At 41.4% G+C, this 12,806-nt stretch overlaps 1 protein-coding gene across 1 annotated transcript; it reads left to right on the top strand.

Annotated features, from left to right (window-relative positions):
* The first annotated feature begins 319 nt into the window (after positions 1–319).
* Positions 320–6,608, top strand: drgx (dorsal root ganglia homeobox). Its single transcript, XM_071521362.1, has 7 exons — positions 320–382; positions 541–628; positions 1,594–1,694; positions 2,459–2,560; positions 4,360–4,532; positions 5,090–5,202; positions 5,307–6,608. Exons 2-7 carry the CDS (start codon positions 571–573, stop codon positions 5,678–5,680), a joined length of 921 nt encoding a protein of 306 aa, XP_071377463.1. The 5' UTR covers positions 320–382; positions 541–570; the 3' UTR covers positions 5,681–6,608.
* Positions 6,609–12,806: the final 6,198 nt, after the last annotated feature.

Raw genomic sequence — 12,806 nt, 5'->3', positions numbered from 1 at the left:
CAATTAGGCGTGAGATTCTGCGACACGAGCTGAAAGCCTTAACACTCTGTAGACAGTTATACAGTTATAGAGACATCTGGACACTCCCAGAGAGAGAGGGAGAGAGACATAGGGAGAGAGAGAGGGGGGGAGACAGAGAGAGACAGAGAGAGAGGGAGCGTGCGTGTGTGTGTGTGTGTGTGTGTGTGTGTGTGTGTGTGAGTGAGTGAGTACCCGGAGAGAGAGAGAGAGAGAGAAAGAGAGAGAGTGAGAGAGAGAGAGAGAGAGAGAGAGAGAGAGAGAGAGAGAGAGAGAGACATCTGGACACTCCCAGACAGAGAGTCAGAGGAAGTACAGCAGCCACTTCTCTCCAGAGCAGGAACTCGCAGCATCCTCACTGCAGGTAGGCTTCTCTCTCTTTTCAATCTGCCGAAATCCATCTCCTCGTGGAATGATTTCATGTTTATTTCCCACGATATATAATCTAATCCTTGACCGTCTGTATTGTAGCTGCTGAAGTCTATTCAACGGTTTGGGGTTGAAACTTTTGTCTCTTTGCAGATTCAGATTAGCAGCACCGAGACGCGCAATATGTTTTACTTCCACTGCCCGCCTCAGCTGGACGGGGAGTGCTGTCGCTCCAACACATGTAAGTATACTAATTATTGCCATAATTTCCACAACCTCCTTTTCAGCTGATTTCTACCGCCTTTTCACTTGGAAAACGTGTTATTTATAGCTGCGAGTGTGTTTTCTGTGCGTAAGCCTGAGTCTAAAGTTTTGGGCTGCGTGCGTGTGTGAGTGTGTGTGCGGTTGTAGTTTGTTGTTGTGGTTGTTGTTTTGGAGGTCGGAGAAAGGTTTTGTCTTTTTTAAATAATGGGAATATGTTTAATTGATAGTGAAAATAGCATAGGCCTATAATTGAAATCCTATTTTTTATTGTATGCAGTGATATCGTGTTCTAAATAAAAAAGATGGGTAAACTCTGACCTCCAGTCGGTGATCATCATATGGGAAACCACCACTAATACAAAAATCAATTATATTTTTTTCAGAAAAGTTTCCCCTTTTAAATCCCATATAACTTACACCGGTTTAGTATTACTTGCTAATGCACCTCATAAAGATTTATGTCAGCCTAAAAGGGAAGATATGTAGCCCATTCCGCAAATAAAACGGTGGGTGAAAAGCGTCAAGGCAGACCTCCCCTATGTCATTACATGGTGGGTGTTTTGGTGCACAGAGCGCTGGTGGTTTGGCCCCGGGGGCAGAGCAGGGTGTTTTGTCCCGGGCACAGATGTTGGGTGTCATGGCTCTTAGACCGTCATGGTTCCCCTCAGACACCCAACATCAATGTTTCATGCACTTAATCGAAATACAACGGATTGCTCTGCCTCTCTCCAAACAATAGGTCTACTTGTGCCATATAGCCTAAATAATCATGCCTGCTTTGGCCTTTATTAACTATTGTTTTCTCTCTTTCTTTTTTTTATTTTAAACAGTCCACATTTATTCCTTTTATTAGGCAACATTTACTCCATTTATTTTAATACAAGCATGAGATTTTAAAGGCACTTTTTTTATGAAAACACTGATCTTCAATTAACTTTTCAGTGAATTCAAGCGGATTTGCCAACCACGCCCCGGCTGATTTTGATGATGGGTTTCTACGTAGAAAACAGCGCAGAAACAGAACAACATTTACTTTGCAACAGGTAAATATATCCCACCACAAATGTCTAGAACAACTTAGAAAGATCTGAAGCTGTAGGCACATAAATCTATAAATACAAGCCTTGGAAATATGACCTGAATCAAACAATAGAGAAAGTTTTCAAAAATTATGACTAGTGTGGCGGCGAGCTGTGCTTTCCAAATTCTAGCATAAGGCCTTTATGTTCATAACAAGGTAAACAGCCTAAAGGAAATATCACTTTGCCTCACCACATATGAAAATATTGTTAATAGGCTACAAGATTGTAGGACCCATCTACAAAGCAATAGTCGTGTAGTTTATTATAATACATTTTCTGTTGAGGATCAATTAATCAAAATGCAACATACAGGCTAAACAGTTTCGTTAAATTGCCCTTATTGGGCGTGCAGGAAAAAACAATTTGTTCATGTTTGTTAGGCTAAAAAGAATCTCTGATTTTTTTGTTTTTCCTTTTTTTTCAATAGCCGTGTCAGATGTAGGGGAGTTTTAGGGGAGTTTTCCATTTTTAAACATAATAGGCCTAATTAGGTAAATATATCCTAAAAAAAAAAAAAAAAAAAAAAAAAAACAGAAAAGAAAGAAAGAAAGAAAGAAAGAAAGAAAGAAAGAAAGGAAGGAAGGAAGGAAGGAAGGAAGCAAGGAAGGAAGAAAGAAGGGAAGAAAGCAAAGCAAAGGAAAGCAAAAATAACCACTGATATGAACAAATGAATCAATAACAAAATAAAGTTATTTAACAGTAAACCTTGCTGTGTGTCCATGCAGCTGGAGGCTCTGGAGGCGGTCTTCGCCCAGACTCACTATCCTGACGTGTTCACCCGGGAGGAGCTGGCCATGAAGATCAACCTGACCGAGGCCCGGGTGCAGGTAGGAGCACAGCGTGTCCTGGGCACGTTTGACCAACAGAGGGTAAATTAAGCCACTCTGTCATTCCGGCGATGCACTTTAATAACATCAACATAATGGTGAATATTAGATTAGCTTGATTAATCGGTCATTCATAATTAACCAGCGATAATGTTCCTCGCTAATTTGTCCGCGTCTCAAAGGTAGGAATACATCATCCATGCAGATCCTTTTCCCGTAACGCAGACAGCAAAGGATGTGCTTTTAAAGAGGGCAAGGTATAAAAGTAGCCTTCAGGAAAAACTCTCTCTCTCTCTCTCTCTCTCTCTCTCTCTCTCTCTCTCACACACACACACACACACACACACACACACACACCGAAAAATACACACGCACCTTAAATTTGGCAATTTATATTCTGCTCCTACCCTGCACATATGCGTGGTTATAAACTTGGCCAGATGTAATTAAGTTATGTGTCCTGTATGTAATTTCCTGCATTCCAGATTTGCTTTTGGGTTTTGTTGTGCGCGCAGATCTAATTGTGGGAAATATAATAGTTTGCCTTTTGTTCCCCAGGGTCATCTTACTATCGCTTAAACCCAATGGCGGGGTTGATAATGGAATCCAGCGCTGTAAATTAGGGATTGTAAACAAATTATTCCCCTCCTAATCCGATTACCACATTCCTATTATTAAATCTGAACATGAATCCACCGCAGTATGCAGGGATATTAAACTTACATTATTATTAGAAAATAAATTTCCTTTCTGTTGTAGTGTTGTTGCCCCCCTTTTTGTAAAGTGTCAATGGGCCTCCCCCGCATTAAGAGCACGCGGCAAATTGAGATTAATGGAGCAATTATAGCCCATTCAGAGACTGGGGGGGGGCGCGACTTCTAGCTGGAAGGTGCAAGGGTGAGATAAGTCCATTGGCTGTATTGTTGTCCTGCCACTAAACTGTTGTCCTTTCTTTATGCCGAATGAATGCATGTGTTTTGTTTGGCTGTTGACATCATTTATACCTCCCGTACAATAGGATGGATGCTGAGCACATGCAGACTGACTCTAACCTCCATTCACACATCATGATTAATGCCTGCGAGAACCGAGTCCTAATCGAATCTGATGTTGTCAAACAATCACTAAATAGGGAAATAAACGACTTCATCATAGCTCCCTCTCTCTCGGGCAGCACAACTGTCAGTGGGAAGTCATTAAAATATGATAATGAAAAATTGCTCAATTAAATGTTGTTATAGGCAATGACCTTCATTCAATTAAGATACAAGAACTTGGTTATATGTTCTCAGCTGTGCGGATGGTGAAGTTTTCGGATAAGTCGCGGACTGTGGGAAGTTAATGGGGCAGACCGCCAGCTTGACACATTCAAACGCATCTTTATATACTAGACCAAACAGAGCTGTTTTTATATTATTTTTGACGGGCTTGTTAATACGATACAAATACTAGATAGTTATATATAGGTCAATTTGTTTGTTTTAAGGTTGCACTCAAAAGGTTATGCACAGGTTATTGTTGCTATAAGCATAAGAAATTAAGAAAAATCTTATGAGATCAACATAAAGAAAAGATAGAGAAATAAAATAATGACATTCATATAAAGGTGCTTTCAGTAAAGAACATAATGGAATACAATTTATCAACAATGCTGACACCCTGTCTCAGACAACACAGTACTTTCCACTATAATTAGTCAAATTTAACTTATTTCCTTCCTCTGCTTCTTTGTCCTCCTCTGCAGCCTCGTTTCCTCCTCCACCTCTGACCCTCCTTTCCTTTTTTTTTTTTAAATGCAGGTTTGGTTTCAGAACCGCAGAGCAAAGTGGAGGAAGACCGAACGAGGGAGCACAGACCCTGATGGAGGGAAAGAACAGATGAGCGAAGGCACTCCTCCATCTCGCAGCATCAACTCTCAGTCTCCCGTGGACCAGAGCAGAAAACAGAAAGAACCACTGGAAATACAGCAGAGGTGAGAAAAGATAGACAGCTGATAGCAGTTTTTTTTAGAGTTTTGTTAGAGACGCTTGTGCCTGGAAGGTTGCCGGTCCAGATCTGCAGATTGGTGGGTCTGTGATGGAAGTAAATAAGAAGAAATCTCCTGTCCATCAACAACTACCATTTGAAGTGTCCTTGAGCCAGGCACTTAATCCCCCAAACTGTGTGTGTGTGTGTGTGTGTGTGTGTGTGTGCACGTGTGTGCGTGTGTGTGTGTGTGTGTGTGTGTGTGTGTGTGTGTGTGTGTTTGGGTGTAACCACAACAATCCACTGATATTAATCTCCCAGATCATTGCTGTAGATTATAATATGTCTTTAACAGACTTTTCTAATTAAACAAATTTTGGATAAGAAATAAACACGGTGATAATAGTCAGCCATAGATAAAACCAGCTCCATAGTGCACAATTATAAAGTTCCAAAATTGTCATAAAATCTTTATAAAAGATATGAAAGGTGCATAAAGCAGATAATTTATCCATATGAACATGTTATTGGAGGATGAGCTGTCTGTGTTCTCTTTTGCTTCAGTATCAACCGGACAGTGGGTCCCGGCGGTCCGTTCTTCCCATCTTGTATACCTGGCACCCTCCTCAACTCTGCCACCTATGCCCAAGCCCTATCGCAGGTCGCCACACTCAAAGGTAAAACTGCTTATGATTCTCATTAAGTGATGATAATGATGATGATATTGAAAATCATATTTCCAGTCCCTGGAGTTTTCTGCAACTCTTCCATTGTGTTTTAGGAGGCGGTTTGTGCTCCTGCTGCGTTCCTGACCCCATGGGCTTGTCCTTCCTGCCGCCCTACGGTTGCCAGGGCAACCGCACAGCCAGCGTGGCCGCCCTGCGCATGAAGGCCCGCGAGCACTCGGAGGCCGTGCTCCAGTCCGCCAACCTGCTGGGGGCGGCGCCCGGGCCGGGAGTGGGCGTCCTGTCCGGAGTGGGAGTGACCGCGGTCGGGGTAGCGAGGCCGCCAGTGGGTCCTGCCATTGAGGTTCCAGGAGCTGTGGGAAGAGGGGGAGACACCTCCAGTCCCAGCCCGGCCGCCAAGGCCCCGGTGCTGGGCAGCAGTCCTGACAAACACCTTCACTGCTCCAAGGAACCGCTGGAGAAGAAGTGAGGCACTGGACAAAATGGCCAACGTGGATATACTGATAATCTAAGTCTGTGTAATCGTGCCTGTTATTACTACTCTACCCTACTCTGGTCCTAAGCAACTAAGCACAACTACTGACTGATCCAGAAACAGCCTGGGAAGACGCATTGTTGCTGATATCATAATGTATGGATGCAACCATTAAAATATTTATTTGACTGTAAAATAATATTGTTTGTGAGAAATGCTGAATATTTGGGGCCGTGTCGTCCCCTTAAAAGCACAAGTGTGGTTTTGGAACTATATCTTTCTTCATGCACTCTTGGACACTGTTTGATGGACAAACATAGAAACTGTGTGCGTGAAACAAAGACTTCCTGTTTGATAATGTGAATTCAAGTAACCCTGGTACAATTTCTCTCTTTCTCATAAAGAGGACAGAGGTTCAGATTGTGAATGTTAATGCATGTAAAACCGTATGTGTAGTACCGATGGTAGGACATTCAGGATTTCATAGGAGTTTGGCAATAGTGTTTATACCATCAGGTCACTAATGGGCTCTCAAACAATCTTCTCATTTTTCACTCTTTTTATTTGACAGTGAAAGTGCACTTTAATATTAATCAGCCATTTTCAATGTAAATGTGTACACGTGCCAGAATACAGTATGTTCATGTGTGATCCCCAGGCAGGCTGAAGCAGAGTCGGTGACAGAGCAGTGGTGTCCTTTTCACTCTGTTAGCACATCTGTAGCGCCAGCAGACAGGGAACACTCTGGTCCTGTTGTGACATGTTCTTTAAAACAATTAAAGATGTAGTCGCTCATGTTCCTCTCCTGTTGCCTCTCGCTCCAGCCATCTGTTCTGATACATTATTTATCAGCTTCCCTTAAAGCCGGGAGAGGAGAGCAATCGTGACTCTTATTATTTATTTACTTTTAGGAACGCTCTCTCTCTCTCTCTCTCTCTCTCTCTCTCTCTCTCTCTCTCTCTCTCTCCGTTTCTCCCACTGAGCATCACACTTTTTTAATAAACCCCATTAAACATGATGCATGCTATTTATTAATGTTGAATTTGCATTTAAAATATATCATCTTTCATCACCTCAGGGCTCTTCATACAGTACTTTATCACGGGCAATACGTTTATTTATTTATTCATTAATTCCTAAATATCTCTTCCTTCAGCTATCCTCACTAGAATGACTCTTGAATAAAGGATCAGCTGATCAGATTGAGAATACTTAACCGCAGCGCGCACAACCAGTAGTCGGGCTGATTCAATTTGCGTCCTTGAGGATTTTCAGGAAATTACTTTTGATAGTCAATAACACAATTAAGTAAACTACACACACATTATCATGAATAATTGATAAGAAATTATGTATTACCACGAAGTACTGGTTCAATAATTGATGAGGCGACACCCTGGTGACATAGAGGAGGGAGATAATGTCAGAAGTCCTGCCTGGTGGTACACAGAGTACTGAACACTCACATCCTCTCGTTTTCTTTCTCCTTTCACACCATGTTGTGCATGCTGTAAATACCCCACCAATATACTAATAAAGTGAGCTTTTCACTGAGTCACCCTCCTGTGACATTAACATTTTTTAAGACTTTTCCTTATTGGAGTACCATTGTTCTCTCACATACTAATACCACACACCATCCATACAAATAAATTAGCACTTTCAAGATTACATTTTCAAAAGTTAGCTAAAAGAAAGTTATAAAATTGAATCTCAACATAGCACCTATTCTGAGCGTTTTCATTTATTTTGTTTAATAAATTTGGTTGGCCTATTATATAGTAGGTATTCTACTGTATCTGCTTGTGCTCCAAAATATATTACCAAAAACATCATCTCCTAATATAATGATTTTGCTTTAAGTGCATGAGAGAGCTCCAGAGCAAAGATGTTAAGCCCCATGACATGGCAGCTAACGATAACACAATATCCTTATACAAATCAGCTCCTTTTCCAAAAATGCACCAGTATGAGCGACGGACTCCAGCCAACTCATACAAAAGATGTAGAAAACACATTCAATCTCTCCAAAATTGAATACAGTAGTTTTGGAATTTAATCATTAGCCAAAACAAAGGATGCTGAAGTTATAATGACTCCGATCATCATTAAGTTCTGCATGGTGCCCCTAATTCACTGCTTTAATATTTCATAAACAAGTCAAGTTGGTGTTGACATTCAGCTGTGCATGTGGCATCATTGATAATTTTCTGTCACCTAAAAAAAGTCCTGAGGCGGTTTTGTGGAGCATTGTTATATCAAATTAGCTGGAGAGCGGCCAGAAAAGCAGACAAACATGGTGAATACGGGGGACAGCAGTTGAACTCTGTTCTTACAGTGCAGTTAATGGGCTTCTTTTGTTGCAGTAATGAAATATTTTGCAGGGATGTGGGGAAATATGTCCTGAAACAGGGAGGCATAGCACACACACACACACACACACACACACATAAAAAGAGACACAAGTTACAGCATGCTCAAGCATACACAAAACCGATACATACATACAATGCTTTTCCTAAACATTGGGTACTGGACCTAGTATTTGTTATTCCTGGATCCAACTTCTTCTTAAGTCAGATATGAACAAGGGTGCATTCAAGGCCGGGTCAGTGAAGGGCCAAAACACCCACTGTCATCACTGCTTTTAATTCCTGCATCAGAACTGATCAATAACCCAATCAATTAGAATCAATTAAGCTCATCTCTGAATGGAGATAATACAAACAAAGCATATCTTAATGCAGCGAGTAATGTGCCTGTCTGCTGTCTGCCACATAACCACAGCTTTGTTCCTCCTTACTCAGCATAGGGAAGAGCATCCTCAGCCTCTGTGATCAATGCTTACAGTCCTGAATAGGTTCACAAAACAAAACACGGCCATGCAAACTTCTTGTGGTCAAATAGCACTGTGCAAAACTCAAGGGATGTCAAAAAGTATGGTGTTTGCAATACCAATGCCAATGCAACAGCATCACAAAGAACAAGCCAAGTGGAAGTGAACGTCTGTGCCTAGTGTGTCCACTAGAGGGACTTGGTGAGCAGGAAACCTTTCCAAGGCTTAACCCAACAGGGCTTCATTTCAAACCTTAGTGGGAGAATCAAGCATCATATTATATCATAGTTGTTTTTGGATAAACATATACACTGAGTAATTTCACCAAAGGAATGAAACAGGGTAATTTTTTTAAACTAACTAAACTTTAAAGGCTTATATGTGGCACAACAGGATGGTTTTGGAGCATGTTGATAATTGTGGGTGAGGATGTTTGAAATTAGTGAAATTAAGCAATCATGTATGTAAAATACATTTAGAGAGGGATGACACTGGTTGACAAGAGTCTAGTGGTGGATGAGAAGAGCATGTGGGGGAAGGTGGAGCTATAAGTCATGTGGGAGGTTGTTTATAACGGCAGAAAAAGATCAGTTAGAAGGGGATGATCTCAGCCTTTCCCAAAGTTTAGTAAGTTGTACGGAAAAAAAGTGTGTATGTGTGTGTGTGTGTGTGTGTGTGTGTGTGTGTGTGTGTGTGTGTGTGTGTGTTTGTGTGTGTGTGTGGGCACATGGGATGGCGTGCGTCTCCATTAGAGTCCATGTGTGTGTGTCCATCATCCAGCCAGGCCGGCCCTGCACCCGCCAAGAATCCCGGGAAACTATCTGCTACAGCAATCTCCTATTATAGCAGTGGGCTGTAGGGGGGCGGGGGTTAAAAGGGGAGGTCTGATTCCTCCCCCTTCCTCTGCCTTATGGCCTTTTCTGCCGAGGGGTGAGCGAGGCTGTAGCCGGGGAGATCAGGCCTCCAGTTCAAGTCTAACTGGAGAGTGTAAAATCCATGTTGAAATGAACACCACAGATTAAATAGAAAGCTATTTGGTGTGGCACAGGGAAAGAAACGAATGAGAAAATGGCCCAAATCTGGCAAAGGCTTACCTGTTGCTTAGTCTTAAACACAAAGTGCATAATGATCTTAGTCACTAACAAACTCCAGTGTATATGGTGGTGATAGTAGGGTAGAGGATGGGCGGTGACTAAGAGCCACTTGTTGACACTCCGTATAGTGCTTGACAGGTCTGTTTAACGAAGAGGGTGGCACTCCAGCATGAGGCAATGAGTTATTTATGTCTCCTGGAGAGGCACCCAACCTTGACCCTCCCCACACCCATGATAATAACAGATCCATTGGAAATAAGTTTTTCTGTCTTGGTTTAGACCTCTACAACCACTTCAGCCAGTTCTAACGTTTTCATGGGTGCTGACAGTTAGCTTTAGCTGCTAATGGTCAACAGTTAGCTGTCCAGATTTATAAATAGTTGAGAGGCTGTTTGTTTCATCCATCTGACACTCGACACCAAAGGATCTCGCAGATCTGCATGCTAGCTCAAGCCCTCATTCTGTCCCCCATGGTGGACACTCTCTCTGGGACAACTCCTCTATTTCTGTCTGGTCTCCGGCCCTGAGTCCCGGTGCCTGCCTCTAGTCGGATGCTCAAAGGCCTGAGAGTAGACTATATAGAGTTTTTTTTTTTGCTTTGGATTCTTGTCAATAGGAAGAGACAGAGCTGCCAGAAGGCTTGTGTGCAGTGACAGGGCAGGACCGGCTTGACAATAAGGCCTTTCTGGGGAGAGAGAGCTTTTTGAGGAGTTACAAAAAACCTCCACATTGACTATGGAATATAAGACTGGAAGGTAAGACAGACCAACAGTTCGCTGTAAATGCATTCTTGTTCATAAAGGAAGATGTAGAATTGAAGAAAGAATACATACATTCATGCATGATACAGTCTCGTTTTCTACCAGTTTTACTTGCTAGGGTGAACTTTTCATGCAGACAAAATTCCCCACTGTGATCTCCTAAGGATAATACACATTCACTTATCACAGGTATTGTGCAGTATTTTATCCCAGTGACAGTATTTTATTTTATTCCACTGACAGTAACTGATATTTATAAACATTTCGTCATATCCATTCTGCTGTTAGTGGCGATGGCTTTGCTGCTGTTCAGTCCACCTTTGGACCAGAGACCTCTCTGAAACGAGGCCTCCTTGGTGTCAGGTTTTAGAGTTGGAGGCCCTTCATTGGACAAAAATAAACTTGCCACATGCAAGGATGAACAGAAATCACCCTGACAGTTTGACATATAAGATTATTGGCACAGAAAAAAGGGACTCAAATTATGGACCGTTACCGTATCAGTGCATGATTTTGACTGCAGGTACAGTTTGATGTTGTGCTGGACGACTGTATACTGACAGGCAGTATTTGTTTCTTTCTCCAACAAATTTGTACTTTGGGCCATGCGGGCCATGTGTGCCAAATATCCATCCATGTTTACTGTGCATTGAAAGGATCAGCTATACAGTGGGTCACAAAAATGAGATTGTCTCTGTGTAAATCCAACAGAAGATGATAAAAGTCAGTGTAACTATAAAATGGGAAAAGCTTGTTTGTTTGTTTTCTGTCAAAGGAGAAAGGTGCTGCATGACAATATTCTTTGAAATCCTTTCATTTTTACACTAGTTTGGTGTGTTGTTGATGAAGCCTGGTAGTACAGCAGTGTGGAGTGCAGCTGATATTCTGTAGATGCGTATGAGATGGACGGCTCCCAGGTCAGGAGGTATTAATGGACCACTAGATATTCTGGGCAAGGTGAAGGCTGCCTGGCAGCTGCAGTAAATTTAACCAGAATATACCCATGACGTTGCCTTATGTTGCCTCTCAACGTACAAACTTTACACTGTAGCAAATAAGTGTTTCTAACAACTAAAATGTCAATAAGTTTTATTGAAATAGCAGTAGCAGATACACAACAGTTTAAGTGGGAGATAAGTAATCTGTCTGCCCAGGGTGGAACTAACAAATTGCAATTACTGTACTGTTGATACTGTAATTGAGGGTTAGGGCTTTTTTTGTGTATTTCTGTGAGTATTTTTTTTAAATTAGTATTTTACTAAAGTATATTTTGACTTGAGTGTTATTCCTTGCTACATTTTACATCACATTTGTTGCAGAGTACAAATTTTGAAGTCTCTCCATAAGCATTGCACTTAGGGAAAGTCAGAGTGTTAACAGATCCAGATCACCTCCCTAGCCCTCAACCATGGCCTTGAGCATTTTAGATTTACAGTTCTTAAAATACTGATTATGTTTGTGAAGGGAGATGTCTGTACAGAAACCATCTCTAAATTGATGATTTATACTTGTAAAGTTTTTTTTTGTAACTCAGTAAGTGTACTCTGAATACATTTTAAATGAGGTACTTTTAATTGTTTCTTAAGTAGATTTTTACACCAGTAATTTTACTCTCAGCCAAGTAACGACTCTTCTACTTAAGGATATTTTGGTACACTTTCCACCTGCTCTCTCCGTGCTTGTAAAACTGGCTGGAAGATTAGTTTCCAATGCAATATCACAGTCTGCCTGGTCCTAAGCAGACACTTTGACTCTTTGACCCAAAGAACTAAAGCAGCTGGGAGGTCTAGCTCACGAGGCCTCTTAGAAAGATATACTGTTAACACAGTTGATATTGAATCCGCACTTCTTTTCTAAGATCATCTAAGCCCTTGAATATTATTAAACTGATGTTAATCTTTAGCTATACAAATGAAATCGAAATGAAATCTAATGATGATTTACCAATGATGATGATTGAACACGTAAGAATCCTTTCAGCTCACTATTATAAGCACATGTTGTGGGGATGTGTGTGTGTGTGTGTGTGTGTGTGATCATCTGAGTTTGTATGGGAAGTGTCCCTCCTTTCCTAAAATAACTCACGTGAGGCTGGGTTCTGTCTTTACTGTGCCTAGCAACAGGATAGTTTTATTCCCAACATGTCCCTGAAGGTCAGTGTGATTGAGTGGGAGGATTTACAGGGCTGTTTTCAGAACCACATACAGTACATTGCTGCTTAATGCACAGGAAAAAGATTCTTGTAAAGGCCAGCAATCACTAAAATGAAAAACACCACAAGAAATCACCCTTGAGGGTAGCAATTTTTTAAAAGGCCAAGCACATCCTAGGCGCTGGATTCTTTCCCATATTAAGACTAAATGATAACTTCATATGAAAGAATATAACTTCCAATTTATCAAAACACAAATACATCACCCACCACATGA

Source organism: Centroberyx affinis, unplaced genomic scaffold (assembly GCF_046629955.1).
Source record: "Centroberyx affinis isolate AG114_WGS23_722 - 3 ecotype Tasmania unplaced genomic scaffold, CSIRO-AGI_Caff_v1 ptg000885l_1, whole genome shotgun sequence".
Taxonomy (NCBI): domain Eukaryota; kingdom Metazoa; phylum Chordata; class Actinopteri; order Beryciformes; family Berycidae; genus Centroberyx; species Centroberyx affinis.
The sequence above is the reverse complement of the archived record's forward strand: the minus strand, read 5'-3'. Positions and strand labels throughout refer to the sequence as shown.